The sequence below is a fragment of the Octodon degus genome, unplaced genomic scaffold (genome assembly GCF_000260255.1).
Source record: "Octodon degus isolate 3935 unplaced genomic scaffold, OctDeg1.0 scaffold00091, whole genome shotgun sequence".
NCBI lineage: Eukaryota > Metazoa > Chordata > Mammalia > Rodentia > Octodontidae > Octodon > Octodon degus.
The window spans coordinates 2,566,885-2,588,562 of NW_004524667.1; the positions used below are offsets into that span (position 1 = coordinate 2,566,885).

Genomic DNA, 21,678 nt, shown 5'->3' on the forward strand with positions numbered 1-21,678 from the left:
CTGGTGGGCTGAGCTGGCCACACACACACACACCACTCTCTCTCTCTCTCTCTCTCTCTCTCTCTCTCTCTCTCTCTCTCTCTCAAATAAATAAATAAAAAAATTAAAAAAATAAAAAAAAAGAGTTTCTGTGCATAGCCCATATCAGATGTTAATAGGTGTGATACCTATAAACATAGTATTTGTAAATTTATTTTCTGTAGTCCAAAAATGTAGTTTCAGAAATACTTATCCTATTTAGGGACAGTTTATCCCATTTTCTAGAATTTGTACTGGTTGACTATAGAAGAGAAAGGTTAACAGAGCTAAAATAAGTTATATAAAACAGCCAGATTCAGAAAACCTGTGTGTTAGTCAGCTTTCCCACCACTTGGACAAAATACCTGACACCTTTAGCTTAAAGGAAAAGTTTATGTTGGCTCACATTTCTGAGGATTTAGGCCACAGTTGGTTGGCTTCAAGGCAGAGACGGCAAGGCCAAGGTAAAGGAAACTGGGAACAAAAATGCACTGTCTGGGTTATGCCCTCAGTGACCTACCTGCAACTGGAACCCATCTTCTGACACATTAGACTTCTGGGGGACATTATGTAGATCTGAACCATAAAACCATGCTTCTAAGATTATATTTAAAAATTCCTATGAGATGGAAATTTTACTTTTTTGGCAGTGTTAAGGATCAAACCCAGGGCCTTGAGCACATTAGGGAAGCACTCTACAAAACTGAACTATACATCCATCCTGGATAATAATTAAATTTCTTTTAATGCTAAACTGTTCAGTACTGTAAATTCTAGAATTCTTTGTCCTCTACAGGGGCTTTTCTTGTGTAGAAGGACCTACCATTTGGATTTTTCTGTTCTCTGCTCAATTTACAGATATACAAGGCTAATATCCTTTATTTATAGTATCTGCTCTGAATCCTGATCTGTTCGCTTCAGATAGATTCTTGACTTGGACATTTTAGGATTCCTTTCTCTTAGGACAGAAATAACCTTAAAAAAAAAAGAAATAACTTAGATTCAAGGGTGATCTTTACAAATGAGTCACTTGAGTTTGTATCCAAATTTTTATTTGTAAATATTCTTAAAGAGGAAAATACACTAGCTTACATCAGATTTCATAAAGAACCACCGCTTGGAGCCTAAGTATCCACCTCACTTCATTTCCCATGTATCTGGTCTTCTTGGTCCTCCACAGTCCAGCATGCTCTAAACAAGTACTTTAGTTTTCTCTGTAGCCCAGTAAGAGTTGCTTTCATTTTTACTTGCAAGCCCATCCTTCCTCCATCAGAAGGCTTCACACATCTAGAACTCAGAGTAGATAGGCAGGCATTTATGGAAGCCCAAATAAAAAATGCTGTCCTCAAAACCTGAGCTTTGTTTGTGAACATAGGATTGGAGATGGATAGAGAAAAGGGGGATGAATTACAGACTGTCAGGTTCAAATTAGCCCAGGTTGGGCAACTGTGATGACAGCTAGCCTTTCTCACTGTTTGTTTCTTTTCTCTACATCCAACAGTAAAAACCTTAATTATAAGAACGGATTAACTTCACCTAAATAATAAAAATTAGGAAAGCCAGAAAAATGAAGTAGGAAAATGCCTAAACTTGCTAGGAAAAAAGTACAAAGTCACAAAGACATTTTAATGAAGGACTGAGTTAACAACAGAAAAGCTAAAGGGAATAATATTATGCCTTTGCTGTTTTAGGCTGGACCGGATGATATCAGGAACTTTGACACAGTATTTACAGAGGAAACAGTTCCATATTCTGTGTGTGTGTCTTCTGACTACTCTATTGTAAATGCTAGTGTACTGGAGGCAGATGATGCATTTGTTGGTTTCTCTTACGCACCTCCTTCAGAAGACTTATTTTCATGAACAATTTGCAATTCAGAAGCCATCAAGCAAACACAAGCCTGCAGATGGGACTGAAACTCCTATTTGTGTGAATAGATTCAAATATGTATAACAGTGCCTCATTTTTATATGTAATGTTAAAAACTATGAAAATGTATTTTCTGCTGTATGCAAGGAAATAGGGCATTTCAAGGAGCTATGTTTTGAATTAAAATTTGTATTCTTGTTTATTAAGCTTATTTTTAACAAAATTTGAAAGCTGTTATTCTTAGCATTAACCTATTTTTAAAGAAAACTTCTGCTATTGACTGTTTCCCTCTTAAGTTTACACTAACATTTTCAAGATAGATTGTTTTTAACAGTTTGTTTCAGTTCATTTAATATATATTAATACCTTTGTAACTCTACTATGACTTACATTATTGTATCAGAACTATGCAATTGGTACATAGTTTTTGGAGAAGAAACCATATCATTCCATGATAAATCACTGTTTGAAATAAAAGGTCTTGGTGTAGGATTAAAGTACAAGAAGCATAACACATTGGCTGCTAGTTACATGGAATAACCATTCATCCTGCAGATAAGTAACAAAAGGAAATCATTTACTTCTCAAATACCAGTTTAAATGATGACACAGTCCTATAATCCCAGCACTAGGGGCTGAGGCAGGAGGATTGATTACCAAGAGTTTAAGTCTATTCTAGGCTACATAGTGAGTTCAGGACCAGCCTGAGTAGAGTATTACACCTTGTCTCAAAAAATAAAAAATAATAAAAAGTAAAACTGTGATTTCTGTCTCAGTCTAGAGGGAAAAAAAGTCAATGATTAAAAATTTAAGACTTCCCAAAGAGCTGAAGGCTAATAAAGTATTGCTGGATTTTTTTTTAAGGTGGGGCCAAAAATGAGTGTCTGTGTGTTATATATTTATATTAAAAATATATTGTATTTATATTCTTTGATGTTTCGAATGTTTAATATACTGTTAAATAGGTCTAAATCTTAATATTGCTTGTGCAAATAGTTATTTCAAAACTATCTAATTGTTTGGGAAAAGTAGATCTCTAGTATATTTACCTAATTGAGAATTTTTTTTTTCCTAATTGAGAATCTAAAAGTAAATTAACAAATCTAGGTCAGTGCAGATGAATTTCACTATGACAAAAATTTCAAATAATTCATGCAGTTTCATATTCAGTATTTGTGGGGAGGGTCTGGGGATCAAACCCAGGGCCTTGCACATGCTGAGCATGCATGTACTGTACCACTAAATTATAAGCTCAGTCCCTCAGTATTTTTGTGTGTCTTAGAAAAGGTACAGGATCATAGAAATTATAACATAACAATTAACTTGCACGTTTTCAAATCATGTAGGAAGTAGTATAAAGGTTTGGTGAGCCAGTTTGGATGCTTTAAGAACAAACTTCCCTTCCAAGTATATTCGCTTGAAAGAAATCACAAAAGCATCTTTCACCAATACCTTTTGGCTTAAAAATACTCCTCAGAATTGGGAATGGAAGGGGTACTTTTGTTGAATTAATACTTACATCTAATACACTGAATCTTCCTTTAGAGGTAAGACTTTAGTCTACACTGTAAATATTTGGTATGTTTGATAATACTGTAAGTTCTGCTCTTAAGCAAAGTTCTTTGTTCTTTATAAAGCAGGATAAAAACTGTAGTTCTTGTATGATCTTTTTTACTCAGATATTCCTTAAACTACCAAAAATTAAAGTGCAATATTGTAAATTTTTAAGAACAAATTTTAATTAGAACTTTCGTGTTTCTTGGATCAGAAATACAGATCTATATAGTATAATAAAATTAGTGAAAAATATTAATGATCATCAAGTTGCCTGTCATTATTACAAATTAAAATTGGTAATAGTTACAATAGTCATTACAAAATGAATTACTTGTTTAAGGAGAAAAGCCATGAAATTTTAACATATTTGGATCAATTATCAGATTATAGGCTAATATGTATTATTTTAGGACAAAATTTCTTCCAAGTTTCAAATTTATCTTTTCTCTCATAGCATAAATCAGTAAAGTGTGTGGCCTTTTAATAGTTGAACTGATTCATGGTATTTACCAAAAAGGTCTAAATGATGAAACTTTCATTACTCATACATGTGGTTTGGAGGTTCTGTTCTTGAAGTAGGATTTCTTGCCACTTCAAATAAGGTTTTTACTTACCCTAATTTTTGCAGATTATTCCATTCCCAATGTGGGTAACAGTCTGATGGAGACCCTCTTTTCATAGATGGATCCTCTCAATGTGTCCTTATGGGGTGAAAGAAACTGATTTTCTGTGTTCTCTAAAGGGCACTAATCCATTCACTTCCCAAAAGCTCTACCTTGCAGTGCTATTGAGGATTAGACTCAGAGCACAGAGGAGTAGGGAACCCTTCAGTGTACATAAGTGAGTTTCAGGTGACTTGAGTATCTTGAGATGCTATGCCAACTTGTGTGTGTGAGATTAATAGGGAGGGTAAGGAGTATTACATACCTTTATTAAATGTAAAAGGATTCTTATATAAAAATTACTGGGGTTCTTTGCCACTTTACTAAAATAATATTAAGAGAAATTGCTTGTAATTTTCTTGATAGCATTTCAGTTGGAGACGTAGCATTTTGATGTCTTGTGAATACTATGTTATGTTCCATTTGTAGTTCTTCAAACATATTCCTCACTAGTTAAAAAGAACCCTACACAAAAATATTTCTGTACTTTGTTTTCTCATTTGTATGAAAGTAAAGAAAAATTCAACTTTCTTAGTTTATGTCTTAATAATTTACTTATTTGAAACAGTTCAAAGCAGTTGTACATAAGCCAGTAGAAAATTATAAATTGAGACTGATTTATAGCAATGAAGTAGCTAAAGAGTCCTACAGATGAAGAGCAATTTCTTTTATATATTGGACAGAATATGATGGGTCACCATTGTTGAATATTTAGAGAATATGTAAATATTAAAGAATAATATAAACATGTATCATTGTTCAAATCATGTTACTTTAAGGCTCAGACACATCAGATGGTTTACAAAAATCCTGCATTCAAATGCAATTTGTAAATGTTTACTATAAATTCTCTTTTATAGGAATGTATTTAAGGTTCATCTTTGTTGAATTCTTTTTCTTTTTTCCCCTTCCAGCTCCTTCTACAAAATAGTTAATGTAGCTTTGCTGTGCTGAATTTTTTCTCTAATGAGTCAAATGGTAGTAAATAATGTAAAAATTACATTTTAAGGGCTCAGGATGTTGCTCAGGCCCAGAGCTTTTGCCTAGCGTATGTGGAGACCCTGGATTCCCTGACCAGCACTGCAAAGGAGTGATGCATGTGAAGTTGAACACTAACAGCCACCTTTCCCCTGCTTTTGGGGACTGAACCCCGGGGCTCGCCGGGAGCGCTGGCCACGTGCCCTTGCGCTGGCGCGCGGCGCCCTTCTGGGCAGCCTGCGCGCGTGCCGCTGAGGCGAGTGTGCGCATGCGCGGGCGGAGGCCTGTCCGGCCCGCTGCCTTCTGCCTTCTGCCTTCTGCCTTCTGCCATCCGCGTCCGCGCACTCGAGGCGACGGCGACCAGCCTGGCCGGTGGGTGCGGCACAGTAGGCCGGGCTGCCCCTGGGGTGGGGAGGGCCCTGGGCCCCGCGCGTGGCTCCGCGTTCGCAGTCACCTGCTTCGCGTGTTGTGAGGTGTTTTCCTGCCAAGGTCTCCTCAGCAGTTTACCCCGGACGCTGACCAACAAGGCAAGAAGACGACCCGCGTGCGCCCCTTGGAGTGAAAGTCGGCGCCTTCGACCCGGGGAGGGCTTAAAGAATTATGGTAGAATTCTAACCCTTACTTAGTGCTTATCTTGTATTTAGTGTGCTTATTTACTCCTTTTACCTGGGCTTGTGCAAGTGCTCACCGCTCAGGACTTCCCGTTGCGTCGCTCCCGGCTCGCGCCAGAGGCGGGCCGGTTTTCTGAAGCGCGTCAGAGGCAGGACCTTATCTTTTCCCCACTCTTCCTGCATTCAGCAGCATCTACTCACTTTTAAAACCCCCTTTACCACCCGGAAATGGTGACGCATGCAATCCCAGCATTTTGGGAGGCTGAGGCAGGATTGTGAACTCAAGCCCACGCACCCTGTCATTTTAGGATTTTAGCAAAGTCCTCAAAATTTAAACAGAGCCAGGGCTGGGAGTGTAGCTTAGTGTGAAGGTTCAATCACCAACGAAACAACAGAACTCATATACTTACCTTTTGGCACTTCCTCACCGATGCTGTACAAATTAATCACCAAATCCAACGTGGAATCTTTAAAATTTTAGAATCTATCTACCAGTTTTTCCCTAATGCTCTAGATTGTTCCATCTATCTCTTAGGAATGTTACAATAGTTTCAACCCATTTTCCACATTGGCTGCAGGTGCTGATTTCCAAACTAAAAGTCTGATCGTAATTCTCCTCTGCTTAAAATGGACAAAACAAAATGTGACAAGAAAGTCATATTTTGTAGAGTTTTGGTTTTTTGTTTTGTTTTTTCTTAATGTATTTGGTACAGGGTCTCACTCCGCAGCTTGGACTCAGTAATCCTTCTGTTTTCAGCCTCCCCAGTGCTGGGATTACAGGCATGCGCCGACACGCCCCGACTTTGTAGCAGGCTCAGCGTGCCTGGGGGCGGGGCCGGCACAGCATTTGGGACCAGGGAACAAACCCCTTTTGTAGGGCTCTTTTCGCCTATGTAGTCATTATACGTTTCAAAAACTTTAATAACTGGCCTCAACCAACCCTTTCATTAATAGCTTATATCCATCTTCAGAAACCTAATGTTCTAGTGAAGCGGAGATGTAATGTCCTGAACACGACACATTTAAAGATTAATTGTATTTACAGCCACAGAGCAACAGACTGACTTTTCAGGCCTACTAATAGTGAAAAAGATAGGCAGGAAGGAGCTAGATCCAGTAGTGAGACTCACAATGGGAGCTACCGGTATTTACCCTTTTTTCTGGAAAACTTACCTTCTTTAGAGATACTTATCAACCAAATGTTGGCATTTAAGTAGCATTCATAGCTTGTTTATGATCCCACTGTCTTCAATCAAAATATCCTAAAATAATGGGACATATGGCTCATACACAAAGATGACCCCAAATTTTATGGATTTCACATATGGGGTTCCTTCCGTGCTCCCTACAATATTCAAGTTTCAGTTACAGCATTTCAATCATCGCTGAACTGTTTCCCACATACCTTCTCTCACTGTACTCCTGAAGGATAGGAATAATTATGTATCTGTAGTTCCTAGGATACTTCGGTTATCTAACACATAGAAGGTGCCAAATAAATAATTGATAAATGTATTAGTCGTTTCTGACTTCTTGGAATTGACAAGTTGAAGGCAAGATCCAATCTTGAATCATCATTTTTCTAATACCCATTATAATTATTATAAGGCATATACTGTTTGCTTCCAGTTGGTGTTGTCTTTAAATTTTTCATATTCCACTCTGCTTGTTACTACTATGGTGGTCACTGACACAAGATATAAAAGTGAAAGAAGCTTTAACATAAAGTATAGCCCCTTCATTTCTTACAAATAAATGATGAGCCAAAAGAGATCGAGTGATTTTCTCATAAAGATCAATGCTGGGTAGAATATTAATTTCTCAGATTTCCCAAGTTAGTACTCATTTTCCAACATTTTGTTACTTAGATTGAATGTATGAAGCAACTTTTTTTTTTTTTCAGAACCTGGGATTGAACTCAGGTTCTTGTGCTTGCCAGGCAAGTGCTTATTCTACTGAGCCATCTCCCTGGCCCCAAACTGATATTTATTTTATGTATTTATTTTTCCTTAGCAGAACCAGGGATTGAACTCAGACCCCTGCACCTGCCAGGGAAGTGCTTATTCCACTGAGCCATCTCCCCGGCCTCTTTTTTTTAATGCTCTGTGATTGGCTGATTTTTTTTTGTTTGTTTGTTTGTTTGTTTGTTTTTCCCTTGCGGAACCAGGCCCTTTCGCTTGCTGAAGAAGTGCTTATTCTACTGAGCCATCTCCCTGGCCCCATAGGAAGCAATTTTTACCACACTTTTTAAACACTGTCTACAAGGGAACCTTATCATCCAGTATATTTCAACAAGCATGTTTTGGAGTACAGTACTTCCTTTGTAAAAAAAAGTTTGAAGTTCCTGTGTTTGGTGCTTTTGTTCTCTTTCTACATGGTAGGCAAGCACTCTGGCATTGAATTAGATCTCCAGCCCCTTTTCTTGCATGTTTTAAAGAGAGGGTCTCACTGTTCAGACTGGCCTGGAAGTTGGAATTCTCCTGCCTCTGCTCTCTGGTTTAATGGTATTGTAAGTACATGTGTACCACAACTGCCCAGCTGTGGCTTTTGTTCTTAAGTTTGTGATCTTGAAGACTATCAGGTAAATGTTCATGAAAATGTTGTTTGAGGACTGGGAATCTGTAGCTTAGTGTTAGACCACATGCTCAGCATGTGTGAATCTTGGATTGAAGCCCCAACAACCTCCCAAAAATGTTATGTGGCTAAAGAAAACAACTCTCAATTTTAAGTTTACCAGTTTGGAAAGTTTTATTAGAGTTCTTCAAAAATAAATTTTATTTTATTTTTAGAGTTTTTCATCATTGCTGTGAGTCAATACTTGTAATCTTCATCAGAAACTGCAATTTAATCAATTAGTAATAAAGAAGAATAATTAGGAGAAAATGTCGAATTTAAAAATGAAAGAGGCAGCCCTCATCTATCTTGACAGAAGTGGAGCTCTCCAAAAGTTTATAGATGATTGCAATTATTACAATGGTATGTTCAGCGAAGATAGTTTTAGAAACTTTCAAAAAAATTCTACATAGTTATCCTGACTTCTGCATTTATTTATTTTCACAGATTCAAAACAAAGTTATGCTGTATATCGATTCAATATTTTAATAAATCCCTCTGATGTTCTTGAATTAGATGCTGAACTTGGAAATCACATTTTACACCATCCATTAAAAGCTGCTCAAGTTTTTCAATCAGTAAGTTAAGGAAAGAAATACTTTTACACCACATAGAATTCTTGATAACTTTGTTTGTTTATTTGAAATCACAGGTCTGTTTTATTGCTGTTAAGACTCTCTCATTAATTGGACAATTACAGACTGAAACGCAAGTAAGTCTTAAATAACTAACAAAAGTCAGGTACAAACTTTCAAGATGACTTATAAATTAATATTTTCATATTTATAGATGTTTTAAAAAACTACTTTTCAAAGTTTAACAGAATACCTTATATGTTCATATTTCTTTCCTGTGTTATCACTTATAAAATTAAACTTTTTTAAGCCAAGTGTGGTGCACATTATTAATCCCAGCACTCTGGAGGTGAGGCAGGAAGATATTGAGTTAGAAGCCAACGTGAGCTACGTAGCAAATTCAAAGTGAGCCTGGGCTGTAGCAAAATCCTGTCTTGAAAAAGGAAAGAAAAGAAAAGAAGATTAAACACTTTTATGATTTCAAACATACCTCAAAGAGTAATACAATGCTATATGTGTCACTCATTTTTATAATACTTTGCCATCTCTTCATCACCCATTTTTTTTGTGCATTTGGTACAGGTTCTCACTATGCACCTCGGATTCATGGTGATCCTCCTGTTTTCAGCCTCCCCAGTGCTGGGATTACAGGCGTGCAGCACCATGCTAGCTGGGTCTCCATGGCCAGCTCAGGACACCCAGTGGTGGGTCCAGTGCAGCTTGTGATGCTGGGGATCAAACCTCAGTCACTGTGCTTGCCTAAGCAGGTGCTTAGTCTGCTGAGCTATCTTGCCAGCCCTTTCATCACCTATTTTTATCTGAAATATTTTAGAACAAATCCTAGATGTTCTATTGTTTGACACCTACCTATACTTTAATGTTTGCTTCTAAAAATTGTGGACTTTTAAAATATAACCACAGTGTTATCATCATCCCTTATAAAAGTAATGATAATTTGTTGATAACATTTAATATCTAATCCATGGTTAAATTTGCTTAATTGTCTTGAGAATGTCTTTCAACTAGCCTGTTTAAATCAGTATCAAAGCAAGGGCCACATAGTATAATTCATTCTTATATCAGGGTACAGGCCTTTTAAATAGAGCCATTCTCTTTCCCTCTCTTTTATACAGTGATTAAAAAAACTATCCTATAAAATTTTACATAATCAAGATTTATTTGATTGCCTCTTTATGGTACTCTGTAATTTATTCTTTTATATACCTTATAGCTAAATAAAAGTATCCCCTAAAGACTTAGATTCAAATTTCATTCATTTTATTTATTTATTTATTTATTTATTTATTTTCTGTATTTAGTACAGGGTCTACAGGGTCTCACTATGTAGATAGGACTCATAGTGATTCTCCTGTTTTCAGCCTCCCAAGTACTAGCATTACAGGTGCACGCCACCACGCACAATCTTAGTCGCTGTCTCAGCACACCTCCATGGCAGGGCCTGCACGGCACACTGCGGGATCGAACCCCAGGTGCTGCACTCTGCCTAAGCAGGCGCTTTAGTCCACTGAGCTATCAGGCTGGCCCTGGATTTAATTCATTTTAACAAGAATATATCCTGTTAGTGTCATTACAGTATTGCAATATATCAGGATGATATAATTTTTCCCACTTTTAGCAATTTCACAATTGATCAGTGGGTTCAAGGTCATTCTAATCCCTCCATTATGCAGCATCCTGACAACTTCTACCCAAATGTTTTAGAATCTATCCTAGAATCCATCATTTCAGTAAGAGTTGAAAATTTGCAATTTTCCTAATTTTAGTATTTTTTCTGAATTTATTGGCTGAAATAATTCAATGAGAGAAATTTTCTTTGTCAACTATTTGAATACTCTGAAATACAGTTTGCACAGGAATAGCAGGATGAATGCTTATTTCCCTATAATGAGTTAAAATGTAGCAACTTCTAACAATGGTAAATTTTTTTTTGTTTTTCCTTTTTTTGATGCAAAGACCTCATGAGCTTTTCAATATAGTTGAGAGTTGTAATAATCTGTCACTTGTTTTGATGCTTACGGCTTTTGTTTTGAGGAGTCTCTCTTCTAGTTAACTCCTACATCCTTTTGACAGACACCATTAGATTTTTGTTTGTTAGTTTGTTTTTGTGGTACAGAGCATTGAACCCAGGACTCACAAGCTGCATCCGCAGCACACCATCTCCCCACTTTTTTATTTTTTAACCTTTCCATGTTCCTAAATTAGCCTGCAGTGGAATTGAACTTGTAGTCCTTCTGCCTCATCCTCTTAGAATCCTAGGATTAGGACAACTAATTTCTAGCACAAGATGAACCAAGTCTATCTAGCATATTTTCTGTTCCAAACCTAGAATAAGCCATTTCTTCCAAAGAGCCTTTGTTCTTTTTAGCAAAAAATGACAACCTAAAGATCACAATTTGGACACTAAATGTATTTTTTGCTATTGGGTTTAAATTGTTTTAAAATTAGTGTTAGTGGTTATAGCCAGGAAGAATATATTCTTAAAGAAAAATAATGGGTTCCTCATGATAGTTCCAATTAAAATGTTAGTTTATAAGAGTTTTATTCTTTTGTTTTTTAAATCTCTTTTCATGCTTAAAATTTGGTTCTTAACACTAACAAATTGCTTACTGGATTCTGCGGTGCACTGATGTTATACTTCAAGAGCAGTTGAATTTATGCTTTTCACTAATACTATTTTTATGTTCTTATCAGATTAATATAGTGCTGAAATTAACACATTTACCTCCTCTGCCAAGTTATGCTCTTGATCTTTGTGAATTTCCACTTGATTATACATCTCAAAGATTTTATATGATGCAAGGAATAGTGATTGCAATGACAACTGTAACCAAGTATACACAAGGTGCAAGATTCCTTTGCTCAGATGAAGTATGCCCCCTTTCAAAAGGTAAATATTAAGGTAAAAAATGAAAAGATCAAGCAGTTTGTCTAATTCCAAATGATATTTTCAATTTAGTTACTAATCACAATGTAGTGAAAGAGTAAAGTTCATATCTTCTAGTGTTTATAAGTTTACTTTGCATACTCCTGAAAAAAATTGTTTCTCTCCTTTGTACCTACTATCAATTTAATAAATGCTCTTATATTCTAGTTCTTTGGATACACTCATTCTTTTCCCTCTCCATTTAATGTGTTCTCCTCATACTTTGTCTTACCAGTTCAGTCTTTCTACAGGATATCTTTTTATTTCTCACACTGTTATGGTTTGTGTCTAGATATCCCCCCACATCTCCTGTGGCCATTCATTGGGGGGGCTTTTCAGAGGTGGCTGGATCTAGAGTAACACTAGGATTGATTTAATGGTATAGTGGTACAATTAAGGGTGCTAGGATTAATAGTGTGAGTGCTTCTCACTAAGGGTGGGTAGCCTGGATAAAGTATAAGGGACTGAAAGAGCTGTGGCCTTGCTTCTTATTGCTCATTGCATATTGCTTTGATGCCTGCCTGAACTGCTTCTCCTCTATGATGCATTTATTCCTTACCATCCTCCCTTGGAGCCAGCCACCTATAAACTGAAACCTCTGCAAACTCTGAGCCAAATAAACCTTTCATCTTTTAACTTTGAGCATTGAGTATTTTGTCTCAGCAGCAAGTAACTAAGACACACCCTGGTTGAGCTGAATACAACTCTCTTCTTTCTGTATACTCGGTTCACTCTACAAATGAATTCCACATATGGAAAGTATATTTCTCATTAGTATATGTAGAAACTGAGTGTTCAAGCATCCAGTATTTAATATACCAGTGTCTTAATGCAGTGCCCAGCAAGAAACAGCCACGGAATAAATGATAGTTGATCTATTCTGAACCTAAGTGCAAGACTGAATTACTAGTCCTTTGAATTAGATTAACATTAAATGATTGAAAATAGGTAAATTTGAAAGCAAATGAAGCTTGCCATTGCTTTCTTTCAGGATTTCAGTATATAAGAGTGCACATGCCTGGTGCTACCGAATCTGCAACAGTAAGAAATGACTTTTTGTGTAATCTATGTTCATCTTCACTTCAAGAAGACAGAAAATTTAGAGTTCTTGGTGGTAATAATGCATTTATGCCTTCTTATAATTATGATGTTTAAAATAGTATCCAATATTTTAATATGAGAATTAAATTGAATATATATTCTAATAATAAATGTTTTAATTTTTGCCTGTAGATAAACAGGTAATTGAAATAATTACCACAAAAGCACTTCACGCTTTTCAAGGACATCCTAAAAATCAGCCCTTTCGGTTTCAATCTTTTACAGTCTTCCTAAGAGGTATGTAAATTCTGTTTAAATTCAAAATTGCTGGAAGACAGAGTTGACTTATTTATGTGTATATATATTAATACTATGCTTCTATACCTTAGAAATGACAAGTCATTTTATTCTTGAGTTTTCTTAAAGTTCCATTTAGCTAATGTGTCAATTATTCAATCACACAGTATTCATTTTAAACAATATTTGTACTCACCTACTGTATCTAAATCATTATGCTAATCCTCAGGTTTACAGTCATTTTAAGGCAATAATCCCTCTTTTTTTTATCTGTTTGTCATTGTTAAGATTGAGATTATTGTTTTAGTATACAAACTTCACAAAAGTAAAAACTTTGTTTTTATTCCTTCATGTAGTAAAAAACTCAAGTATTTTGCATTCACATTTGATTCTCTATTGAGAACTACATAGCTAAGTACCTGTGAACTAGATAGTACACTGTGAAGAAGAAAAATCACTTAATGTCAGTTGCTCAGGAAAGAAATAAGTCTTCACAGAAAAGCCAGGACTGAAAATGAGGATGGGGCTGAAACTTTTTCTCCTAAATGAAATTTTCTCCACAGTCCCACCAGTATTTTTTATGCATTGATTTCTTAGTAATAGCCATTCTTTCTAGAGTGATATGGAATCTCAGTGTTTTAATTTGCATCTCTCAAATGATCAGTAATGTTGAACATTTTTTTCATATATTTCTTTGCTGATTGTACTTTTTCTGAGAAGTCTCTGTTCATTTCTGATGCCCATTTTTGGCTTGGGTCTTTAAGTTTGGGGGTCTGATTTTTTTAACATATTTAGTACAAGGTCTACAGGGTCTCACTACATAGAGCAGACTTGAACCCCGGGGATCAAACCCTGGCTGCTGCACTCTGCCCTAAGCAAGCGCTTTAGTTCACTGAGCTATCTAACCGGCCCTGATTTTTTTTTTTTTTTTTCAGTTCTTTGTATGTTCTAAATAGAAGCCTTTCATCTGAAAGAACTAAGATTTTTTTCCCACTGTGGGTTGTCTTTTCACCCTGTTTGTGATTTCTTTTGCTGTGCAAAACCTTTTAATAAGATGAGGTCCCAGTTGTCGATTGTAGTATTTCCTGTGCCGTTGGAGTTCATGAACCAACATAGTAAAAATGGCCATACTCCCAGAATTGTCCTGCAGATGTAATGCAGTCCTAACCAAAATACCATTAGCATATCTCACAGGACTATTTTGTAAAATTTTAAAATTTAAACCTTTGATCCATTTTGACTATAGTTTAGTACAAAGCTGATTTGCACTTTTGTAGAAAACATTTTGTCTAAAGAAGCTCCCCCCAAAATTTTTTTAAATTAAAAAATAAAAAACAAAAATAAAATTAAATTAAACAAATCAAAGCAGGCCTTTTTTTTTTTTTTTTTTTTTTGTACTGGGAATTGAACATAGGACCTCGTGCTTGCCATGCAGGTGTTGTGCCACTGAATCACATCCCCAGGCCTAAACAACCTTTTTGAGTTCACTTAGAAGAGATACATAGATTTTCCAGGCTCCTTTTCTTCCTCTTGATCTTTCAGTAACCTCAGGACACATCCACCAAACTCTAAAATTTAATGAAATATTTTTAAAAAACTATTTACTAGTTGAGTATGGTGGTGCAAGCTTGTAATCTCAGCACACAGGAGAGTGAGGTAGGAGGACTGCCACAAGTCCAGGCTAGCATGGACTACACAGTGAATTCAAGGTCAGCCTGAACTACATAGAGAGACCTTGTCTCAATATCATGCCTATATCTTACACTCTGAATAACGACTACAAAGACAACAACAGGCAATGTATTAATTATTATAATTCTACTAACTTGATTTTAAATTTTGTTTTATTATTTCTTTCTCTTTAAAAGAAAGCAGCATAAAAAACATACAAAACTCCCAAGAACTATTTACTTATAGAGATAATGGTCTTTGATTTTATTTTCATCTTGTAATTCATTTCTCATTCTTTAGTTATTTTTAGGTTTTTGGTTGGTTGGTTGGTTGGTTGGTTGGTTGGTTGGTTTGGGGATTTTAGTGTTCATGATTTTTTGTTATTGTTTGTTTTACTGTGGGTAGTGTTATTGGGAATTGAACCCAGGTAGCAGTGAGCTATATTCAGCCCTTTTTATTTTTTAATTTTGAGACAGGTTCTCACTAAGTTGATCAGATTATCCGTGAGTTTATGGTCTTCCTGCTTTAGGCTCCCAGGCAACTGGCCTTAGAGAATTTCCCATTTGTGTTTGTTTTTACTTTCTCAACTTGTTGAGCCTGATTCTTCCCTTTTAGTTCTACAGTTATACCAGTATCTGTCTGGTATTAAGAAGGTACAGTAAAAAAGATCACTTCTTCTGCACAGAAAGAACTTCACAATTGCAAACCTCTTGTAAACCTTTCTTTCATAATTTTGCCACCAAGCATCTTCTAATGGTGGAATAGAGGATCAAAATTTAGTGTGTTTTTCAAATTGAACTTATACAAAAGCTTTACCCATTCTCTATGTATAAGTGAAAATCCTAAATAGAATGGGTTTCAGTTCTGCTATTGACTAGAAATATAGCCTTGTGTAATTCCCTTACCTTTTTAGTTTCTTCATGTGTGAAGTGGGAATAATATCTACTTTACAGTTTAAAGTTATTATATTACATATATATTATAAAATATTATAGGAAATGAACAGCACCTTTTAAAATTCTTTTCTTTCCCAATAATATTATCATATATAATCTTTTTATTAATATTCCCTGCCATTTAATAGAAAGGTGTTTCATTTATATACAATAATTTTCTACTTTTAAAAATATTTATTTATTTATTTGGTACAGGGTCTCATAGTGATCCTCTGTGTCAGCCTCCCCAGCACTGGGATTATAGGTATGTGCCACCAGGCCCAGTTTTGGTGACTGGCACAACGCACCCAGGGTTCCACGCTAGAACAGCATGTGGTACTAGGCATCAAACCCAGATCTTCGTGCTTGCCAGGCAGGGTCTTAGACTGCTGAGCTATCTCCCTAGCATCTAATTTTTTTTTTCACTCTTAACTGTAGTTTAACATGCTTCTTAAAGGTAATTCCTGTTATACACAAGTATAAAATATATCATGAAACTGTCTCAACTTACTTTATTGGTTTACATATAGTTATTATTCTAAACGCTATTATTCTACATAGTTATTCTAAGTACTTTATTACCTACCAAACCACTAAATTTTTTGTGGGTCTGGATGTTTGAAACATATGATCATGTACTCTTTTCTGTGTTTAATAACTTTAGATGAATTAGTAAATAAAATGGATATAGGAAATGAGTATAAAATTATTGGAATTCCAGCGTGTGTCAAAAGTTCACAAACAGCTGTCTGCATAGAAGCAAATAGCATCACTTTTTGCAATCCAAAAGGTAAGGAAAATCATATATTAACAAACATTTCAATTTCAGTTAATCCATTCAGCAAATAAATACTGTTTGTCTTTGTGCTACACACTCTTCTGAATACTAGGGATACAGGACAGCCAAGTTCCTATTCTGAAGTCTGTAGTAGATGGTCAATAAAAATATAAACAACCAATACTATCTTTTCTGACAATAAATGCCATGGAGAAAATAAAACATGGATAATATCGTACAGCTCTGATGCCTGACAGGATTTCATTGTGTGTACATTTGACTCAACAGACTCCTGTCCAAGATGAGTGAGCACTGGACAAAGGACAGGCTTCAGTTCTTACACATTTGGTCTAGGGGGTTGGTCTTCAGCACATGACTCATGGACAGGAAGAAGGGGAGTATAAAGGAATGGCAAAGAAAGCTACTCACCTGATGACAGCCAGGAAGCAGAGAATAAGGGGAAAAAAACAGACAGTCTTGGATAAGATATACCCTTCAAAATCATGTTCCTGGTGGTCTACTAACTCCAACTGGGCCCTACCTCATGATAGCCCATGTAGCTATGAACTCATCAATGGATTAACCCACCGGTGAGGTTAGCACATCTGTGGTCCAGTCACCTCTCTAAGTTCTACCTGAGAAGGTTGCTGCATTGGGGATAAGCCCTTAATGCAAGAGTTTTGGAGAAAACACTTCATATTTAAACCAGAACACTTACACTTTTCAAGAATTGGAGAAAATGAGGAATAGAGAAGACCTAGAATGTTACAAAATAATATAGCGATTCCAGAATAGAATACAAATAATTTATTTCAACTACAACATTCCAATACTTTCCATTCTTGTTGTTCTTACTTAAGGTAGTATTATTTCAAATTAAGAAATATATGAGCAAATACAGTAAGCATTCCAAGAGCACCACGATCTCCTTTTCTTCTATATGTCTTAAAAGGAGATTTGCCTTCAACCCTAGCCAATTTATGTGGGCACATTAAGTGACTATTTCCTATTATTACATTCTCTGAGATAGAAATGACAGACAAGCATAACCTCCATTCATAATTTAATTTTACAAAATTTGAATAGTTCATCACTAGAACTATAATTTGATATTTTGGATAAGTGGAATCATATACCTATAATACTATTTTTGTTATTTACTTTTAGTTTCTTCAGGAATTAGTGACAACTTCAATTGTCTCCTCTCCTTGACTTCTGGTTCATGCTGGAAATTTACAGCAATACTTGCCAATATCTTCGCATCACAAATTGTTCCTCCTGGGACTTATAATTTGTTGAAGCTATGTTTGTTGATGAGTCTAGTACAGACAAGTGATTGTAAGAAGGAACTAGAAAATTGCCTGGATATTTTAATTATAACAAGTGATACTCTTCTTGTAGACAGGTAAAATATGTGCAGTGATTTTTTTCAAAGTGTAAGTTTGTTGCAGAATTGCATAAGCACTTCCCATTAGTATTATTACAGTATGAAATTTTAATCTGAGAACTGTACATATTTAAATCAACTTTCATCAGTGATGTTCAAAAGTTTTTAATCATAAATTGAGAATTGTAATATTTGCTTTTGACATTTTGCAAATCTCACCACTCAAAATTTTAAATTATTCTGCCACTCAGACCTTTACAAATACAGCAAATGCATCTTCTTTAGGGCCTCCCAAAAATATTTATTTAACTTACTTAGACAAATATTCTGATTTTGTACCTTGTGTTCATATTTAATCTTATCCCATGAGTTAACAAGCTATTTTCTTCTTTCCTTATGTATATCATTCAATAGTAATCATTCACTACACCCAAATGAGGATATAAGAAGTGTGAAAGTCACTGGGGCTTTTTTAGGGGAAGTGTCTACTTAGCATTTAGGGACTCCCCTCTAGCAAGTATACTTTGTTAATATGTTGTATGTTGTTCTAAAGCTAATAAATTTATGGAATTTAAAATTTTTGAAACTTGAAATTAAGCTGAGCATGGTAGTATACACTGATAATACCAGGTGAGGCAGAAAGATAGCAAATTTGAGGTCAATCAGGGCAACATAAGGAGATCCTGTCTCAAAAAATAGAAAATATTTTATAATCCCAGCAGTTGGGAGGCTTAGGAAGGAGGATCACCACATTGAAGCTAGCATAGGCTACACAGTGAGTCCAAGGCCAACCTGAACTATACAGTGAGACCCTGTCTCAAAAAAATGAATGAATGAATGAGAAAAGAAAAGAAAAAGGAAGGAAGGAAGGAAGGAAGGAAGGAAGGAAGGAAGGAAGGAAGGAAGGAAGGAAGGAAAGAAGCTTAGTAGCTCCTGGATTCAGTCTACATACACACAGAAAGAGACACAGAGAGAACCAAAAAACTAAAAAAAAAAACACTTCAAATTAGGTTAACATAACTGAGTAATGTTTTGTTAAAATTAAATACTCACCAGCTCAGGAGTTTAAGACCAACCTGACCCACATAGTAAGAACCTGGATATAATTTTTAATTAAAATATTTAAATGTATATAAATGTATACCACCTCCTGTTTCTAACTTAAGTAATGTGGGATTTCTTGGCATTAAAATGTGCTTAAAAGCTCCCTCAGGTGATCTTAATGCAATCTAAGATTGAAAACCAGTGTTTTATAGGCTTGAAAAGTTTCTTTGAATATTTCTCTCCCTCATATATCTTTATTAGTGTATGTTTGTAACATACAATATTATATTTATTGTGGAGAATTGATCTATACCTAACATATCTGAATCCTTTTTCTCTCATTTTGTATATCTTCAAATTCCTATTTGAAGACATATTTTATAGTGGTTGATTATCCCCATCAGATTCTTTTGCATTGCATGTCTGTAGCTGTTCATCATAGTTGATTGCATCAGCAACTGATTTCTGTGGCAACCATTTTAGAGCTAAGCTGAAATAATTATGTTCCTTTCTCAGAATTTGAAGTGAAAAGAATGAGCAATTAGCAAAGAAGTTAGAAACTAAGAGGATATATCAAGAGTTGCTATGATACAGAAGCAGCAGAAATAGGCATGATGGGACATTAGCAAGCCTAATGTAAAATTCTGAATATGCAAAAGAAAGCAATCCACAAAAAAAGAATAACCCAGAAGCTTTCTCTGACTCCTTCCTAGAAAAAAATAATATTCCCTTATTAGTATTCTCAATACATTACTTGAGTACTTATCACATTGTATGTTAGTTTTCTGTTTCTTTTCCTAGGCTATGAGCTGTCCAAGTTTATCTGTAGTTTCAACCTGCTGCATATATGAGGGGTGCTCAGTAGACGTTGCATCAAATTTAATTGTGTAACTGTTAACACATATGACTTCTGAAAGTCAAATATTAAATAATAGTAATGATTTATTTTTCCTTTAGACTTTTGAATTTTAGCATAAGCCTTGTTCCTCGTGGTATACATCATCCAGTCTCTACTGAAATTTTTCCTACTCTATCCAGAGATAAATATGGAACTGGAGCAGTTAGCATTCAAGCTGGCAGTGCTTTGCTAGCTAAAGGTGGTATCTGCTTTATAGGAGACTTGTGCTCACACAAAAAAGATAAACTTGAACAACTTCAGTCAGGTAAACCATATTTTTAAATTAATTGTTACCTATTTAACCTAGTCTTATCAATGCCAAGGAATTAGTTAACATAATAATGTTTTAGGAGTTTAGAAATTAAATGTCATTTCTCATTTTAGTTGCACAACTAAAAAAGAACTTAATACGTAAATGCATGGTTTTAGTCTTTGCTTTGAGTTGTGCTAATGCATTGCTTTACATTGGGCCAGATTTATTTCTGCTTGTCTTATTGCATTAAGACTTTCAATTCAGGTCCAGGGAGATAGCTCAGTAGAATAGCAAGAGATAGCAAGAGCCTGAGTTCAATACCCGGTTCTGCCAAAAAAAAAAAAAAAAGACTTTCAGTTCAATGTTGAAAAGTGGTAGTGAGAGGTTATATTCTAGCTTGGCTCCTGGTCTTAGTGGGAATGCTTTACAGTTCTCATTAAGTATGATGTTAACTGTATGCTTTTTGTAGATATTTTGGAAGTTTTTTTTAGGAAGTTCCCTATTCATACTTGCTGAACTTTTTTTTTTTTTTTTTATGAATAGGTGTTTGATTTTGTCAGTTTTTGGGGGGCAACTGTTAATCTGATCATGTGATATTTCTCCTTTAATTTATTAAAGGCGATAGTGTATATTAAATAACTTTGAAACCTCGGGCTTCTGCTCAGGGCAAGACTGGCAGTGCCTCTCATTGGGGCGTGTCAGCAGGACTAACAATGTTCCAAGAAGGGCACAGGCAGTGAGACCTACCTGTGCGTGCCCTGGTCGGCTGCCCAGTATGCTTCCCAGGAGCCCTCGCTCATGGTGGCCACTCCCGACCCACCATTCGTACCCAAAGCCTCTCACTGGTGGTGGCCATCTTCTTGTGCCGCGCCACCCACGTGGCCCCGCTCTTTTGCCTGGACTTGGCTCTTCCAGGAATCTTACGCCCTTCTTAGCAAATATGAACTTCTGAATTTGAAGGGAGAGATTATCAAAGTGGACACTCTGCACCATGGTTGGGAGAAGACACTGGCATGTGCCAGGGAGGTCCAGAATGAATTAGTCTCTCTGCAGCCCAGTTTCAGGAAGGAGTTTGCTGGTACCACGGAGGTCTTCCTACAAGCCTGTCACCAGTTTTATCTGGATTATAATTTGGATCTCGCTATCCACCGTGGATCCATAGTGATCCTCCTGTTTCAGCCTCCCCAGAACTGGGATTACAGGCATGTGCCACCACACCTAGCCCAGCAGCAATTTATACATGAGCATCGGTACTAGTAGCAGTAGCAGCAGCTGCAGCAGCAAGCAGCAGCGTCATTGTCACACCACTTCACTGGATCCCAAGAGTAACTCTTGAGTGCATAAGAATGTGTCCAGCTGACCTTCTCATGGAAATGTGTAATTCCCTCTATCTACTTGACAATAATTTCTACCCAGACTTAAAAAACAAAAAACACACACAAAAAAAAACCTTTGAGTGTTGAGCCAGTTGTGCATACATAATAGATAAATTCCATTTGGTTGTGGTATATGAACATTCATATTCCCACTGAACCATATTCCCACTG

At 36.0% G+C, this 21,678-nt stretch overlaps 2 protein-coding genes across 2 annotated transcripts in view; both read left to right on the forward strand.

Annotated features, from left to right (window-relative positions):
• Window positions 1-2,596, forward strand: part of Sgk3 (serum/glucocorticoid regulated kinase family member 3) — a 72,511-nt gene extending 69,915 nt beyond the window's left edge. Inside the window, exon 13 of the mRNA XM_023722386.1 lies at window positions 1,710-2,596. Within this exon, the coding sequence (XP_023578154.1) occupies window positions 1,710-1,880 (171 nt within the window). The 3' untranslated portion in view covers window positions 1,881-2,596. The remainder of the gene's footprint in view (window positions 1-1,709) is intronic.
• Window positions 2,597-8,484: 5,888 nt separating this feature from the next.
• Window positions 8,485-21,678, forward strand: part of Mcmdc2 (minichromosome maintenance domain containing 2) — a 39,704-nt gene continuing 26,510 nt past the window's right edge. The window contains exons 1-9 of the mRNA XM_004637528.1: window positions 8,485-8,671; window positions 8,756-8,886; window positions 8,961-9,020; window positions 11,596-11,791; window positions 12,819-12,941; window positions 13,061-13,165; window positions 16,436-16,561; window positions 17,717-17,954; window positions 19,938-20,143. Coding sequence (XP_004637585.1) covers window positions 8,578-8,671; window positions 8,756-8,886; window positions 8,961-9,020; window positions 11,596-11,791; window positions 12,819-12,941; window positions 13,061-13,165; window positions 16,436-16,561; window positions 17,717-17,954; window positions 19,938-20,143 — 1,279 coding nt within the window. The 5' untranslated portion in view covers window positions 8,485-8,577. The remainder of the gene's footprint in view (window positions 8,672-8,755; window positions 8,887-8,960; window positions 9,021-11,595; window positions 11,792-12,818; window positions 12,942-13,060; window positions 13,166-16,435; window positions 16,562-17,716; window positions 17,955-19,937; window positions 20,144-21,678) is intronic.